Source organism: Rousettus aegyptiacus, unplaced genomic scaffold, assembly GCF_014176215.1.
Source record: "Rousettus aegyptiacus isolate mRouAeg1 unplaced genomic scaffold, mRouAeg1.p scaffold_m13_p_1, whole genome shotgun sequence".
In the NCBI taxonomy this organism is placed as follows: domain Eukaryota; kingdom Metazoa; phylum Chordata; class Mammalia; order Chiroptera; family Pteropodidae; genus Rousettus; species Rousettus aegyptiacus.
In genome coordinates this window covers 86943464-86961663 of record NW_023416284.1, presented here as the reverse complement: position 1 = coordinate 86961663, position 18200 = coordinate 86943464, and the positions used below count along the sequence as shown (strand labels likewise).

Genomic DNA, 18200 nt, shown 5'->3' with positions numbered 1-18200 from the left:
AGTGCTTTTAACTGCACCGCTGTTGACATTTATCATGAATGCTTTCAATCAGCTAAGAGCTTTTTAGCCTCTCCTGACCATTCTCTTCCTTTTCTCCATTTTTTTTTGTTTTTGATTTTTTGTTTTTGTTTTTCTTTCTTCCCAATATATGGGCTGGGCTGACTTTAGATTCTGCTACTTTAAAATTAAGTGGCTATCACTCAGTGTATGTGACAGGCAGGCATTTTCATCCTGTCTTACAGGGGATCCACCTCGGCATCCTTGATTAATTTATATTGCTCAAACTGATGATCACAATGGAGGGGAAGGTAGAAACCTAAAAATCCCTCTGGAAGTATTAATCTAAAAGAGGTGAGGAAGCGTGTGGGAGGAAAGAATTTCACAAGCTTTTGGGCCCTGATCCAAAGCCAAATCTCATTTAAGTGTAAAAAAAAAAAAAGTAAATGAGTCATTTCAATGGTGGATGTATGAAATGATCAGTGTGTGTCTCTATACCAACAAGATTGTTTGGCCTCAATACAGGAAAGGAGTGAAATGCCTTTATTTTTTTACAATATCATTTTCTTTTCCATTTTATTTCCCTTTAAACCACTGCTCTAATACCTCTCTGAGTTTGGAGGTTCTTTAGAACTTTAGACAACTGCCTTGATGTTTCCAACAGAGCACAGTGCCCAGAGTCCAGGAAAAGTAAGTACAGACAGAAGGAGACAGTTGGGAATGATGGAGCGAGACTTGAAGGAGGGAGAATCTGCTGCTTCACTTTCTTCTAGCAGCTGATCCTTAAATTTTACCTTTGGCATATTAAAGCCTGTTTGGTTTTATGCGAAGTGTTCCATATGGATAAGCAGCGGTAAAATTCATCATCTTCAAGACCCAAAGGAGCCTCCATTAGAAGATGTAATGATTGACTCAAGCTGAAAAAAAAAAAAATATGTATAGGTAAATAAGAACTAAGCAGGGAAAAAATGTTTTCCATCCTCTCAAAATAGCGGGAGACAGTAGGGGGAATTGTATCACTCATGTCTTAGTTGCAGACAACAGGTTTTACTCTGAGCCAGTTTCAGCAGCAATGAGTTTGTTGAGAGCTTTTGGTCTCCTCAAAGGAACTGGAGAAACAGGATTTCAGCTGAGGTTCCAGGAACAACACCCAGACCACATCACAGAACTGGCCCAGTGAGATCTGCTACCACACTGTCACCACCTGCACCTGCTAAGCAGGTGTTCTTAACCCACCTGACTCTTTCCATGTCCTGTTTCCAAATCTACCTCATGTAAGTATGTCAGATAATGAAACCAGGTCCTGAGTTTGTATGCTAATAGCAAAGGAGATTGAGAAACGTGGTTTATGTGGATTCTGTATTGGGAAAGTAGGATTCACGTGTGAGGAAGTATCAAAATGTGGACCTGTGCCGGGATTTGGGGCAGCCACAAATTTAGATGTTCCTTACAAGACTACATTAGCAAATACAGCACAGAAATTCCTAATGTTAGGAGTTAACAGTAAAATTTTAATGATCAACTGCAAAAAAATTCAAAAAATTCTGGATGTTATTTTATGACTCTCTGTTTTTTTTTTTTTTTTCTGTTTTCTGATGTGTACACTTACACACACACACGCTCACATACTTATTCATGACATGGTGGCAAGACTCTATGAGAGTAGGCTATCTAGAGGAAGGGATCAAAAATGGTTCCTCTTAGTCTTCATGAAGCCATATTCTTTTGCAGAGGTTTCTAGATTTTATACTTTCACTTGACATTGAATCCAGTGTTATTAAAAACCTTTAAGGTTTTTAAAAACCTTAAAAGTTTTTAATAACACTGGATTCTAAGTGAAATAGATTCAAAAAAAAATGTGGAATATGTGAATAGGCATCTGAGATGATAGTTCTGAAAGTTGTTGACACTTACCAGAAAGTACTCAATTATTTTACTCTTTCAATATACCCTGTTTACAAGCTGTTTCCAACCTAGAACATGAATATTTGTACAAATGGCCACAGAAAATAACCAGGAACCTTAATTAAAGAGTTTTTCTCCAGTTCCTTGGCAACAAAAGATGAGTAAAAAAACTTCTCCTTTTTATTTTTTATTTTTTTGATCTGAGTAAATAGTTCCTTTAAATATTTTTCTGTACTGGATATCATCTTTTATTTTATTTTTTATCATTCTACAGGGAGTTAAGTACCTGTGCATTCCAGCAGCGGATTCACCATCTCAAAACTTGTAAGTTGTTTTTTTTTTTTCTGTATTATTTGGAGATACTAAAAATGAATTAAAGACTGTAAAGTCAAATAAGTAAAGAACAGTGAAGTCATTGGAGGCAATGGGACCCCTGATGCTGTGCACAGCAGCTGCCTTCCAGGAGAGGCCCTGAGGCCCACTAAAGTTTGTGCTGCTGAGTTGGGCAGAACTGTAGCTGGAGGTGTGCTTCTTGTTTGCTGACCCTTCTACTACTCTACATCACTGATGAGGTGTCTAAAGAAGAATCTAATTTTTAAAAAGGATACCTCAAACCAAACCTTTAGCATGTTCATCCTTCCTCTAGAGATAGTAAACCCTTAAAGAAACTGTTGGGTTTTGTTTAATGCAGCACTATCCAACAGAAATAGAATATGAGCCACAAATGCAAGCCATACATGTAATTTTAAATTTTCTAGGAGCTACATTTTTTTTAAAAAAGTAAAAAAAGAAAAAGAAAAAGGAAAAGAAATAGGTGACACTAGTTTTAGTAATATGTTTTATTTAACCCAGTATATCCAAAGTACTATCATCTTAACCACATGCTCAGTATTTTTTAATGAGATATTTTACATCCTTTTTTTTATATTAAGTCTTCATATTGAGGCTCTTTTTTTTTTACATTTACAACACATCTCAGTTTGGATTAGCTTCATTTCAAGTACTCAATAGGCACATGTGGCTAGTCGCCACTATATGGGACAGCATACTTCTAAAGCCTGTCTGAGTTGAGCGAATAGAACTTTCTGGTTTAGGAAACTCCAATCCTCTATTCCTCACAGCTGAATACATTGTCGATGCCATTCTAACTCTTGTTTCTCCCTGTAAAGAGAAATTCGTAATTGCAATCTTTTCCAGATCACAGCAGCATATGGAGACCCATAGGATTAGGCTTTGGCAGAATGAGGGTCAGACCTCTGGAGACCCACAGCAGTTATAGCTTTAGCATTCACACTCTTCAGTTTTCAGAAATGACCCAGAAAGATTATGATGTGGAGTAGATGACAGTTTTACTAAAGTGTGGGTTTGAACCATGCAGACTGAGAGGCTGCAGGCATAAGTAAAATATTTAGCCATTCGGTGTATCCCGCAGACCCCAGCCTCAGCTTTTCAGTCTGGCCTTGTGTGGTCAGACACAGTGACCTTCCTAAAATTACATGTCACTGCATTTCATCAGGGAAGCTATAAGCTTTGGTGCCATTTGTGAATGTGGGAGTCCATAGGCTTGTCAGGATTTATCCTTCATGATTCTTGAGTTCTATTGCCTACAAATCCTACATAAGTACAGACCACATAATCTTATGTTTAGTGTTCTTCTCTTGAAAGCTGGCAAATTGAAACATAAGCCAACCTTGATTTTTCATTGCTGCAGTGAAATCACAGTTTATGCAATAATTTGGGGGGAATCCCCCTGTTTGAAAAAAATGAGGCTAGACTCGGGATAGATTGGTGTGGAGAAGGATGAAGAGGTTAAGCAGGAGGACAGGCGATTTAGAGTTAGACCAGGAAAGGGCAGGGGCAGGTTAGAAGTGAGGACAATTATGTTCTACCTAGGGCTTGTGTTTCCATGCTAACTCTCCATATTTCACAGGAAAAGTCAATCTTTAATATTGAGGGTGGTAGAGGAAGGATTTTCTAAGATCAATAGGAAAACAGTAGTAGCTCAGGTCTGGAAGGAGGGGAAGAGCATTAGAGAACTTCCTTGGTTACTAGTCGTGTCAAGAAACAGAAGTGGTTGGAAGGGCATGGTGTGTACGGAAGGAAGTGAGCCACTGCCTTTCTCTGAAGACCACAGCAATCTTCTGCTTGTGTTTTGATGGCTATTTTTAGACTGGTTGCTTTGCTGTTATCTCAAACTGAGATTCTAACATTGAATTTATGATTGGAAAATTGGAATAATCAAACTGTAATACATTCTGGACATTTGTTGTCAGGGTAGATGCCCACCTGTACTTGAACTTCCCCCAGGGCTTCTCAGCTTTGTTAAGAGCCAAGCACTGCACTTACCAGGACAATAACCCTAACTTACCAAGTGAAGACTGGGCATTGAGTGGTCCTGTGCTTTATGGTCAAGTATGCAGTCGACCTAGAATTAGATATCTCAAATATAAAACCAGTTTCATCTACCTTAGGCAAGTCATTTTAACCCATCTAAACCTCAGTTCTTTCATCTGAAAAAGGCCTGCCTTCACAATTTTGGAGATGAGATTATGTATGTGAAAATATTCTCTATGAACTTTCAAAAATAAGAGTACAGTTTTACTCTACTAAAAATAAAAGTGTATTACTATAGCTTGAGAGTTACAGAAAAGGTAGTTGAAAATAAGTTTTGATGCTCACGAAGCCTGCTTCATTTACTTGTAAGATGTGCTTATGTGGAAAAGCCAGGGTGACAGAGAATGCAGCAGCTGCTTCTCTGAGTTCCAGTCTCATGGGTCAGTTCAAATCTTCTGGCAAAATTAGCCCAAACACAGTTACCTTGGGGCCAGAGGACTAACCCATAAGATTTGAATTAGTTCTCATCTGTCCAAAATATGTACAATGATTTTGTTCAAATATATGGTTTGCCTTTTTAACCCTTTCCTTGTATCTGAATGAAAGCGTAAGTGTGGGACCCAGTTTCCAATAGTTAATTATTGAAGCATTTGTGTTTGGATCTAATGATAGAACTATGTGGAGAATGGACCATTGCTGCTCTTTTGAGTCAAGTCATATAATAGTATGATCTCTGTTTCGGTTGGAAAAGAAAGTCAAGATCATAACTCATGAAAGGCAGAATTACTGTTTTAGTTGTGAGTACTTGTGTCCTTCTTTGGGGAAACTTAGTTTTAATCCCTTAGTAATAGCAAAGCTTATGTGCAGGTAGGGCTTTGGGCACATAAATGTCCATGATTCTATAAATATTTCTTGCTGTGCTAAGCTATCTAGAAATTATCGAGTTAAGTTTGAATTTTAAGTGTACTTTGTATGTTATGAGATAACCTGTGAAATAGCTTGAGTTTCTCTTCACCTTTTACAAACATTTCACTGAAAAACATAGCATGCCTTTGAATAGCAAATATGCATTCATGATATAATCAGACTATTGTCTTAATGTTGGCAGGCAGAACACTGACTCTTTATGTGACCTACCACACTTTGGGTAGCCTGCAAATATGAGGAGCATAGGAAGACTGAATTAACATTCACTTCTGTATCATAAACCAAAGTGGGTGGCCAGGAGATAAATACTCTTAATGCTCTGCTTAACAAAGTGAGAGGAATCCTGCCTATCACTTAGAATATATACTCTGGGTAACCAATTAGAACTAGTAGTTCTTTAGTCTAGGCACTTGTAATTCCTGATGCCTAACAATTCCTGTATTTAATGACAAAATAAATTTCAGAAAACTGTATTGCTTGTTGTTTTAAATTTATAGATTTTTAAAATTATTTCCAGCTTTGGATTTTAAGATTTTATATCCTAAATCTTTACCCACAAATTTCTATACCAGCAGGAATTCTTCTTGCTAATTATGCTTAGTTAGAGGTTTATGACCTTTTGAGACTGCTTTCACTTGGCATTCAGTTGCTGCAAACTCCCCAGAAAGGTCAGTTTTCTTTCTTGGCCTTATACTTACAAATACCCCATCTTATCTTCCAGGAACTTAATATGCATAAACCTGGTTTGAAGTAATTTTAACGCATTAAAATTTTAGCTCAGATCCCCCAACCACCTTGCCTTGCAAAGTCAGGAAATGTGAAAGTTCAAGTTCTCATAGTTGTAATAACTCCCCAAACCCAGGCTGGTGCATTTTGCATGATTTGTCATGATAAGAGGCATCCTAGAATTTGTATCAAAGGCACACACTATATGTTCTCCAAGTGGCTAGTGTAGGATGGATTGGTGAATTAAGGCTTTGGAAATATTTACATTTGCTTTCTTTCTATGCTTTCTTAGGCAAGTTATTTAACCTTACTTCTCTCACTGTAAAATACATATCACAATTTTTATAGTACCAAGTGAGATGAGTTAAAGTGTTTTTTATGAATACTAAGCATTTCCAAAAATAAGATTATATTTTCTGTCTATTCAGGTAAGGAGTATTAATGTATTTTGAGAGTGGATGGTTAGATGTATAGTAGCTTATTTTATTTGTTCCTATTTTAATGTTTATTAAATTGGTGTTTTGAATTTAGACATCATTAAGAATTTAGTTATCTTTTTAAATCTTCTGTCAAGTCCAGGGGAGTTTGGTCTGTGCTGTGAAGTCAATAGCATTACATTGTTACAGTAGAGCCTTTTTGACATTCGGTGGTTAGAGAATTGAGCATATCTCTAAATTTCTTGAGGTTTTTTAGTGAGGAAAAAAGGCATTAGCAATATAGAGAACTTATATTTAAAATGTCAGTAAAACTTTCTTGCCTTATTCCACCTCCCTATCTTTTTGTGTATATTTCTTTAGCTTAGCTGATGTCTTCTTTGCTTTCTCTTATTTCTATTTTTCTTTATTTTCATTATTTAAAGATCAGTTTTGCGAGATCAGAGCTAGGTAGCTCTTAGTGGCCCTTCCAGAGGTGCACATACATGTGGATACACACGTGAGAATACCCATATGTGTTCACACAAGACTCCTAAGGACTTTGCAGTCCATAGAAATGAGAACTATATGGAAAATGTGTTTTTTTCATAAAACTTCCCTTATTTAACTTAAAAAAATACACTATTTTTCTGAGCTAACCTTATCTGCCAGAATGAAAAGTAAGGTACAAACAACCTGATTGAAAAATGAGCAGAGGATCTGAATAGACATCTTTCCAAAGAAGACATACAGATGGCCATCAGGTACATGAAAAGATGTTCAGCATCACTAATTATTAGGAAATGTAAATCAAAACCACAGTGAGATATCACCTCACACGTGTTAGAATCGCTGTTATCAAAAAGAAAATAAATAGCAAATGCTGAGGAGGATGTAGAGGAAAAGGAACCCTTGCACATTGTTGGTGAGATTATAAATTGGTACAGCCACTATGGAAAATAGTATAGCGATTCTTCAGAAAATTAAGAATAAAACAACTATGGGATCCAGCTATTTCAACTTCAGGGTGTTTATCAAAAGATATGAAAACACTAATTCAAAAAGGCAAATGCATCTCAATGTTTATTGCAGCATTATTTGCAATAGCCAAGATGTAGAAATAACATAAGTGTCCATCAATGGATGAAAGGATAAGGAAGATGTGGTACATGTATACAATAAAATATTACTCAGCCATAAAAAAAAAAAAAAGAATAAAGTCTTGCCACTTGTGACACATAGATGGACTTTGAATGCATAATGCTAAGTGACATAAGTTAGAAAGAAAAACAAATGCCAGATGATTTCATTCATGTGGAATCTAAAAAGCCAATAAACACAATGAACGAATGAACAAAACCAAAACAAACTCATACATACAGAGAATAGGTCAGTGGTTACCAGAGGTTTAGAATGTTGGGGATGTGTAAAAGGCAGGGGGAGGGCTCTATTGTATGGTGACAGAAACCAGATTTTGGGGGTGATCACTTTGTAGTGTATACAGATGTCAAATTATAATGTATGCCTGAAACTTATGTAATGAAAATAATTTAAAAAGAAAAGTATGGCACATGTATTCCCCAATTTTTTAAAAATGTTGACAGTGCAGGAAATAGAAAAATTGGGGAATCACTGGTATAAATGTGAGTTTCATGTGTTTAATGCTGTGAAATGATGAAACAGCCCTACCAGTATCTGAACAGGTGAAGAAGATTCCTTCTTACTTGCTTCTGGGTGGAGTGAGGGCTTCACAGTCAGTGTTCTGGCTGGAGTGTGCCAGACAGGACTAGGGGGCCTGGGCTGATTTTGCCCCAGGAGAAAGCAACTCTCTGATCTGAGCCTACCTTCCAGAGCTTGGGGCCAGACAGAACACTTCACCCATTTGTTTTTTTCAGTCATTCCTTTCTGAGAAAAAATAAAATCTAAGGATGCTTGCCTTTCTTGAGTTTTTCTCCTTTGCTTTCATGCATACGTGTATATACTACACACATACACATGTATTTATGCTCTGTTGGGAGGGAAAAGCATCCTGATTCTTGTGGCATTGCTGTCAGTATGGCTGGCTGGGGGTAACCCCAGCTGCCCTTCAGGGCACTTGGCCAGATCCCTGGGCTCATGCAATCAGAGTACTTATCAACAGGACAAGACTGCCTCATTTCCCATAGTGGGGATCACAGCCATCAAGTCCTGTGGTCTTTGAGTAAGAAGAAATTGTTTAGCCTCAAAAAAAGAGCACTGTGTGGTGTGTCTTTGCTCAGTCCACAGACCATCTTTTCTGTGGGCTCTCTGAAGGTCGAAAAAACCTGTCTAGTCCTGGTCCTGGGCCTCTGGATGGAAAGAGGGAAGGTTGGGGATGCACTGGTCTGTGAGGAAGCCCAGCACAAACTAAGGAGGAAGAAGAGGAAGAGGGTCAGTCGTAGAGTTGTTGAGCTGTTGGCTGAGCCCCTAAGGAGGACATCTCATTTGAAGTGCCCTTCTGCCCAACCCAGGCTGTTCCTTTAAGGTTCTCAGCAGCAGCAGACATTATTGGATGAGTTTGTAACACACGTGTAGGTTGCACTTTCTTTCTGGATTAGTCCATTTGGCTTTCCCAGGACAGAACTTATTCCACATGTTTTTGTATGGAAGTAAAGGTACAAAATGAGAAGCAAAATGAAGAGCAGGAATAGGGAAGCTTTGTTCATTGAAACAGCTTGTGGTAGGATGATGCTTCAGATTGTGCTTCTGCTTCACATTGGAGGATTGAGCAATATCAGGACCATAGTCGTGGGTATTTCCCACTGTGGAGGAGGGAGTTTAATGACCAGAGCTTAGGTTTATGTCATTAGCTTCCCTGGAAATAATCCCCTACTCCTTGGAGCGCACCAAAGCAGTACCAAACACCCTGTCTCCTGGCTTTTCTTGGAAAAGCCATTTCTAGGAATGTCTGCCTGGTTTGGCCTCATGCCTAATGTGTTTATGAGTCAGTTTCATGAAAGGGCTCTGAGCCATCCCCTCATTGGTATGATAATGCTCCTGGGCCAGGGCTGTGAGCCGGCCCTCTTAGAGATGCTTGCCCTGGGGCTCTGTAGCCCTTGCTGCAACAAAGCGGTGGACAGGAACTGTCCATGAATTTGCCCTGGACTTAGTGCTTGATGCAGAGAGAGCTGAGAGAGTAAAGGGTTTGCAGTGGGTGGAGTAGGGGTACCTCCTCCCAATTTCCTCAGCTCCTTCACACACTTTTTCTGGGCTCTGGAAAGTTTGGATGTTATTGCCCAGCCGACCACACCCACATCCTCTTATTCTGAGATATGGCAAAGCAGACTCTTGAACCCAGGTACATCCCACAGTTTTTAAGACCTGCGTTTCATTGTGCATGTGGTTTGGGGTGTGCAAATGTAAACGTCAGATATAAGAAGTTGTTCCCGTTTGGACATTTCAGCAAAGGGATTCATTTGTCACCTTTGCAGGATCTTGGTGACTTCCAGAAAATTGACCATGTCCCCCAAAATACCAAGGCCTGCCTGCCTGGTGGAGCAGTGGTTAACTTTTTTTGTCACTGGGTGACCTTTGCAGTGTTCTGAGGCAATCTGTGATCTATTCAGTTACTTAGGCAATTGTCATTTTTTTTTTTTCCAGATTTGCTTTTTTCTTTTCTGGTGGCTGTGTTCTTCCCTGCCTGTCTTGTCTCAAATGCTCTCCTTGACCAGAAAGAGACCCACAAAGGACAGGCATGGAGAGGCCTCTCCCAAACCCTTGCATGCCACAGTGTGGCTGGCCTAGTGGACAAATATGTGCATCCCTCAGCTGCTAGCCTCCTGTCAGGGGTGTATTCTGGGTTCTGGGCTGCCTGTCCTGGCCCTGGGATCTACAGTCAAACCCACCCCACCCTCTGGCCTGTCTACTGTATGCACTGGCCTACAGAGGAGAACAGGCCACACTGCATAAACCATGAAGCAGTTTAAAGATGGGCAGCCAGTAAGCGCTCCTAAGCCAGAAGAATTGGCTCCATGTTTTAAAAATTGTTGAATTAGTTTCTGGTATACGGTAGATTATATTTGGCTATAAGTAACAATATCTGATTGAGAGTATTTTAAGTTATAAAGATATTTATTTACCTAACACCCTGACCAAGAAGCCTGAAGCTGGATGCTCCTAGGCTGGGCAGCAGCTCCCTGATGTCCCTGTTTCCACCCTGCTGCCCTTTTACTTCAGGGACCTGTCACTTGTGATTATAAGGTGTCTGATGCAGCTCTAAGCATGGTGCTCACTTCCAGTTCCCTGGCAGAAAGCCTGGAACAGAGATAGATAGCGTTCCTTTAATCAGGAAGGGAAAACTTCTCCAGAAGTCCCCATAGCACAGCTTTCCCTTTAACTTCTCTGTGGCCAGAACTGGATGAAAGATGGAATATTCTGAGGGACTGGGCACCTTGCTGCTCAAATGAAAAGATGCTCTGCCACCATTTGATATTTCAAAATCATAAAAGTTCACTGCAAACTCCAGATTGCTGGTTTTGCCTGAGAGAGGGGAATCACTGAACACTAAACCTTTACTCCTACCTGTAGCACCTTTACTTGGCCTGGTTTCTGCTAGTCGTATCTTCCCAAATGCCCACACCCCTCCACATGACTCTGCTACCTGGCTTCCATGGGCTTTTGCTCCATACCCTTGTTCTGGGGACTCTTTCATTACTAACACTTCAGATTTCAGGATTACAGCAGAAATCTTTTTTTTTTTTTTTTTTTTTGACTGCTTTATACCAAGCCAATCTTTGGGAATAGAGTTGTAATGCCCTGAGTCAATTTGCAAGCTTATGTCTTACAAGCATTTGTCCCTGGGAGATTTAACAGAAGCATGTCTTGTAATCCTCTGGTAGTTATGTTTCAGGTGAGAGTCTGGGATCTTTGGGTTGGACCTTTAGGACATTCCACTGATGACAACATCATGCCTGCATTTGGTCGTAGAATGTGTGTGCATGCATGCACCTTTACAGTTACCCTATTGCCTGCCTGTTCTAGTTTCTCTGGGCACCTGCACTTAGGTCGCTTCATCTCTGAATCTATTGCAGCTTAGCAGAGTTCCTGGTAAAGAGTCAGTACTCAATCAGAGCTTACAGGGAGATGAATTTAGTCCATGAGCAACTTCAGATGATTTGCTGCTTTATAGGCCATTTGAAGGTAGAGGACAATGAAAAGCAATGGGAGCTTGCCTGATGTGGGCACCTTCTTCACTTGAATGGGTACAGATGTCCATGGCTGCTGTTCAGGTTATTGGTATGAGGTCCCTAGTGGGCTGCTGAGTATTTCTGACCATTGGGCTGGGCAGAAACCACTCCGCCACCACCGCCATCAGTCAGTCACAATCGTGTGTTTCAGAGATTCCTTGCAGAGAAATTCTGAAAAGCCCAGAAGATAGGTGGCCTTCCCCTGGCCTCAGTGTTGTGTGTAATGGATCTAAGGCTAAAGCCACTCCAGCCCTAAACAGTGTGACCTGTGGGAAGTTGTGGAACTATGAGACCTTAAGAAACCTCAGGCGGATTTTTCTTTTCATCATGTGTAGGGTATAGAAATGCCACTTCTCTCTTTTTTTTCCACCCCCAGATCAAGACATTTCAAAGAAAGTATTAAGTTTATTCACGAGTGCCGACTCAGGGGAGAGGGCTGTCTTGTACACTGGTACGTATGCCTCTTGCCTAATAACGACTGTCATGTTCTGCTCAGCTTAGTTTCTCATCAAGTATTTTTTTCTGTGTAATTAATTAGTTTATTTCCTAATAGCTTTCTCTACTATGTAAATCTCAAACACATCCCACCTGACCCCTCCTGTTTGTTAGTCATTGTTTGCTTTTGTTGAAAGAAAATCTAAATCTTTTAATTTCTTTTCACTTAGGATTTTCATTTTCACAGTTATGATTTCTGTAGGGACTGTCAAGGTTACTAGACAACAAGGTTTCTAGCCTACCTCTAACATTTAATCAGAACAGCTTCCTGAAAAGGATACATATTTTGTAAGCACATTCCTGAAACTTCAGTGGTCTTTCAAAACACTGCAGAGATTTGATTGCATGTGTGGGTGTTTAATATTACATTACTATAACACCTAAATGACCACTTCTTTTTTGTTTGTAGATTCAGGCATTCCTGTATGTTTGGCTTATTACTACTTTGCTCTGAAAAGATCTGAACAGACTCTTAGAATTAAATTAAGTTGCTATACAGCTACAATGATGCCCCACATGCATCCCCATCAAAGTCATCACTGATCCCTTGTTCACCAGCTGCAGCCACAGGACATTGCCCTTTACCATCTTCATTAGGCCCCGTGTTAGCTACTGTTTCTTTGCCTTTGGGTCAAATGTCATTTTCTTAGTTTGGTTTGTTTTCATGTCCTCAGCCATACTTTACGTGTGTGGAAATACGTATGTGTATGTATGTATATACACACATATATATGCATGCATGCACATATGTATATACATATGTATTATATACACTACGTAAAGAAAGCTGTTATAACACATAACCTAAGGACTGCACAAGGAAAGCTCTTAGCACTGAACCTGGCACATAGTAAGCTCTCAGTGAGTGTCAGCTCTCTCATTTTTACTACCTCTAATATTCATCCTAATAACATAACTAATTTGTCTAGGGAACCAGCAGCCAACGTTCTGGAGCCAGAACTCTGCTCTCTGTTAAAGTGCATGCTGAACACGTCCCCTCTCTGTCTTGAATGAGGCTTGATTTTAATTAACAATCTTTTAAGTTCCCCCAAAGAGGTTGCTGTTGCAGTGAAAACTCTTTAGAAAGTGCTAAGTGATGCTCCTGGGAGTATTGCTGTTAAGGTTGGTGGCCATCCTGTCATGATAGAGGGGATCTATTGAGTGATATCCAGAGGAGTCATTCATGAAAATTGAAATTTGTTCTAAGGGCCAGTAGATAGATTGCTTTAAAAATGGTGTTCTGCAGTTTTATGCAGTTCTTAAAATACTGTGATTTTTAATTTCACTTTTAAAAAAGAGTAGGGCGTGTTATAAATACAAATGGTAGGTTTTGTAACATCATTTACCTTTGCTTTAAAGCACTTTGGGGGCTGCCGTTAGAGCCATTTAAAGGGGAGTTTTGAGCTCTTGTGCCTGGGCTTCCAGGGCTCCTGGTGAATTAGAATTTCCAGGGTTTCAGTTAAAGAGGGTGTATTTTTTAAAAGCTCTCATTACTTCTAATATAAAGCCTAAGAGAAGAGCCACTACTTGAGAATGGTTTACTATTATTATTACTATTATCATCATTATTATTTATATTTAACTGTGTCTGATATTCTAGGAATTTATATTTTCTACAGTTGTGTAACTCAGAAGATAGGCTTTTCTAAAAATGAGAAATTTGCTAAACTTCCCCATCTTAAACCGTTGGTAGAACACTCCAACTCTGACACAGCACAACCTCTCTGTGACCACCTTAATTTGCATATGTATTTAAAATTCGTCTTTTTTCTCAGCCTGCCAGAGATGATTAACAGTTATTGTCTGCAGAGCATCTACCTTGACCCTGAATCTCAGAGCACACATGGAGTATGCCTGCTGTGGTGCTCTGCTTAGTTATTCAAGAAGAATAGAAGATTTGGTAATGGCTTCTGTATTTAATGGGTTTTTTAAGTTATATTTTTGACCCTGACATATCTAAGAAAGCCAGATTTTTTAAAATGTATAGCCTTCTAAACTGCTGCAAGTTATAAATGGATTTCTTGCATAGATCTCAAACCCCTCAAGTTCCTTTGCTGTGCTTTAGATATTTTATCTATCCAGGGAAATGGGGAACATCTGAAGACTAACTCGAGTGATAGAGAATCATAACGTGAAGTGTCTTTGAGCCATAGCCAGCAGAAAATCAATAAAAAATGAGGCTAACAGATAAAGAGTACCTCAGATTCTAGTGTAATAAAGAGAAGCTTGTATGTTTGAGTAATTTCCAGGTAATGTTGGCTTGCCATCCACTCATAATCCAAGGCAGAAAGACTCTAAAATGAAGTGCACAGAATCCCTTGCTCCAAATGGATCAGGAAGTAGACTTGTGAACTCTCAACCTCTCCTGCCCATGTGGCGTTCTCTTGGCCCTACAGCCTGGCCGGTGTCTCCAGGAGTGTGACTCTGGTGATTGCATACATCATGACTGTCACTGACTTTGGCTGGGAAGATGCCCTGCACACTGTGCGTGCGGGGAGATCATGTGCCAACCCCAACCTGGGCTTCCAGAGACAGCTACAGGAATTTGAGAAGCATGAAGTCCATCAGGTAACCATGCTCAGGGGCCTTTGGTGATATAGCCATTAGCCCCTGGGAAGATGCTTCAGTCTTCCTGTACACTCCTAGAAGCATGGAATTTGAAGTTAGAAAAGCATGCAGAGGGCATCTGGTCCAAGGATGACCCACATACATCCCCATCAAAGTCATCACTGATCCCTTGTTCACCAGCCGCGGCCACAGGATATTGCCCTTTACCATCTTCATTAGGCCCCGTGTTAGCTACTGTTTCTTTGCCTTTGGGTCAAATGTCATTTTCTTAGTTTGGTTTGTTTTCATGTCCTCAGGCCAAAATGTTGAAGAAGCAGTGATTTCTCTTGCTTGACACTGACTGACCAACCACAGAGCTATGACTGCTCACTGCCCATTTATTTCCCAGTTTACATGTGGCAAAATATGTACCATTAAGTAATAGGTTAAAGTCTACATGGATGCAGGTGTGTGTGTGTGTGTGTGTGTGTGTGACATTTTGGGTTCTGTTTTCAACTTCTCTAGTACCGGCAATGGCTGAAGGAAGAATATGGAGAGAGCCCTTTGCGGGATAAGGAAGAAGCCAAAAACATTCTGGGTAAATATAAAGAGCAAGGGCACATGGAGTCCCAGCCTGGTGCATGGAGGGGGAGCAGCTTTCAGGCCCTGCCTCCTCTGGCCTACAGCAGCTACACTACAGAGACCTAACACTGCAACCTGGTGCCTGCCTTTCCGCTGGGCCTCATGGTGTGCTGGCTGCCACCTCAGAGGACAGGAAAGGGAGGGTGGCGAAGAAGGTGGATCCAGACTTCTTCTCAGGACCCCACCCAGCCCTGCTTCAGGCCCCTCCACTCAGCCCACTCCTGCCTAGCCAAAGCCTGCTGCACTGCCTGGATGCTGCTCTATTGCCCACACTGTCGCACACCTCTGTGCAAATGTGTCTGTGCATGTGTGAATGTGTGAACAGTGCTGGAAAAGACAAAATCCACACTGCCAGGATTGGTGTCTCCACATTTCCTTTTGTCCAGGACTCCACATGGAAGGCTTTAAAGTTGGCATCTGAAAAGCTGCTCATTCAGAAGCAGCCTGTGCCTGTGAGTACACAGGGACGAGGACTCAGGGGGCCGAGCAGCTGAAAACACAAGCCTCCTCCAGAACCCAGGGCAGCAGGAGGCCCAGACTCCTTCCTGAGGGTAGTTTCAGGGTTTTGGAAGGTGGCAGGGTTGGTGCTCTGAGCATTGTCTTTACCTTAATGAAAGTGCCCCAGGCCTTGGCTTCCTGCTGCCTCAGTTCAAGGCTGGGTTTTCAGCCCATCCTGTCCCAGAGTTCTATTTGGTGTTTGTTCTCTGTGGTACTGACTGCATTTTAGTTCCATGGGAGAGCACTACCACTTCAGCCAAAGCTGTGTGTCCAGAGCACCCTACCTTTCTCCTTCCAGCTTCACTTAACTCCTAACCCCTTGCCGTTCTCACTCTTCAAGGGGTCTCTTCTCACTTCTCAAGATTTGCATGCACCCATAAGAATTAGGAAGAAAGAGCATTTATTAGGCATTCTAGCAGTTTGAATTTTAAAAAACACATTTAAAAATGCCCGAGCACATATTAACCACTTTTGTATATGCCGTAGATTTGATATTTGATCTCAGCTACCTCAGTAAATATTTTCTGACAAGGCGTTTTTTGTTATTCCAATCAAGTCTGCCTCATAGTTGAAAATGTTTGGTCATGATTGCTTTTAAACCAAAGGGAAAAGCATCAATATTATTGAGTTATTTAAAGTTTCTCATTTGGGCTTCAATAATGCTTTCTCGTGGATAAAATTTCACATTTAGGGCTAGGCCAACAGGCTTGAGAGCATCTACAGTTTGCAGATTAGGGCAGCAGGCATCTTGGTATGCTGTGAGCAACTCTGTGGTCCAGTCCTTTATCCCAGCTTAGATTGTTGAAAAATGCAGAACCATAAGAGATGAAAAAAATATACTCAGTTTCTCCCTAAGAAGATACTGCACTCCATTTCTCTGATTCTACATTTAGAAAGAGCCCCTGAATAAAAAGAGCAGTTTCGTCATGCAGTTAGAGGTTATGTCACAGGAGAGCCCTTTGGGGAACAGGGAGAATGAAGTCACCTGACTCTATACACTCATACGGGCCCTAGATGCACCATGCAAAAGGGAAACATGACAATAGAATTATCCATCTACTGAAACAGTTTGCCTATGAAGTACATTTTTTCCCTTCAATCAAAAAGAAATCTATATATGTTAACTGAAAGAGTATTTAGGATGTCAGCTTGACTGCTTAAATATGTGTATACATTTATGAACATCAAGATATGTTTTTAATATTTGTTGCCAGTAATGTTCTTTTTCTACAGCCACACCAGGAATTCTGAAGTACTGGGCCTTTCTCAGAAGACTGTAATGTACCCGAAGTTTCTGAAATATTGCAAAGCTACAGAGTTTAGTCTGGTGCTGCCAAAAAGAAAAGCAACCCAAAGTTTATTTTTAAGTCTCCAGATGTAATTTGTAAACTTGTTTGTTTTTCATTTTAAACTGAATACATGTATAATCATGTTGTTATACTCTTTAGCAAGAGAGTATATTTTTACCTTAATTTCACTGCTGCAACTAGTTTTTTAACTTTAACTTCAATGCCTTTAAAGCAGTCTCAGGGCCCTGCTGCACTGTTGTGGTTGCTGCCTAGTGATCATAATTGCTTCTCATGATGATTGTGCTATGTGAACTCTGCTCATGTGTTCTTAAATTCCTCAGCTTGGGACATATCTCTTGGCATGTGTTTTATCCATGGTTTGTGTTCTCCGTGGTGGCATTTACCAAAAGCTACACATTTTTATTAATAAAGGTCAACTTAGCCACATTTAACTTGATGTGCAATTCATTCTTCCTTAGCTGAGGTGTGGATGTCACACCTCACGTTTCTTCCTATGAAGGTCGTGAAGCAGCTGCAGAGCCTGCTCCTCTAGCAAACATGCAGGTTTTATTTTAGAGGCTACTGTTTCCCTCTAGAAGGTAGTGCAGCAGACCCTAGGAAAGTGAGAGAAATTTAACACAAAGAAATTCGGATATTGGAGTTATGTTTTCCCTGCACAGCGTGGGAACTAAATAGCTGGCACCCCTGGAACTACGGCATTTACCACAGGGAACGCAGCCCAGGCACTCCGTGAACATCTGCTGCCGTTGTTGAATGCAGCTTTTAATTTGGAAAAAAAAAACACAAAGTGGCTCAAAGAGTAATTAAAGTCAATTTCCTAAGTTTTCCTTGTTTAAAAAAGGGGTTGAGGGAGGGACAGAAATTTAACTTTTTATTTCAAAGATAAGTTTGGCTCGAACGTGGGCCCTTTGACTGTAGGTGGCAGGCTTGCCATGTGTTCTAAGTTTCTGTTTCTAATACCTGGAAGCTCCTGCCAAGGGGCTCAGGGGAGGGGCTGGGAGCTGTGTAGGGGTGAAGAGGACCCTCCCTCTTCTGACAACAGCTCTTGATGGCCGGCTGTGAGATGACATGCATCAGTTTTAGGCATTAAAATGCTTATTCTGACTCAGCAGGCTTGCCAGGGTATAGCACAAGTAATCCAGTTGTAGGCACCGCTGAATACGCCCATGCACCAGAGCGAGAAGCCCAAGACATTTCTGTTA

The 18200-nt window shown here is 40.6% G+C and overlaps 1 protein-coding gene across 8 annotated transcripts in view; it reads left to right on the top strand.

The window, feature by feature from the left end:
• DUSP22 (dual specificity phosphatase 22) overlaps positions 1 to 17429 on the top strand; it is a 59255-nt gene extending 41826 nt beyond the window's left edge. For 3 of the 8 annotated variants that reach the window (XM_016159512.2, XM_016159506.2, XM_016159511.2), the window contains 4 exons: positions 2177 to 2226; positions 11883 to 11957; positions 14398 to 14569; positions 15074 to 17429. In XM_016159512.2, the coding sequence (XP_016014998.1) occupies positions 2177 to 2226; positions 11883 to 11957; positions 14398 to 14569; positions 15074 to 15256 (480 nt within the window). In that variant the 3' untranslated portion in view covers positions 15257 to 17429. The remainder of the gene's footprint in view (positions 1 to 2176; positions 2227 to 11882; positions 11958 to 14397; positions 14570 to 15073) is intronic. The other 5 variants (XM_016159509.2, XR_001598739.2, XM_016159508.2 and 2 more) reach the window with 5 other exon arrangements.
• The last annotated feature ends 771 nt before the right edge of the window (positions 17430 to 18200 follow it).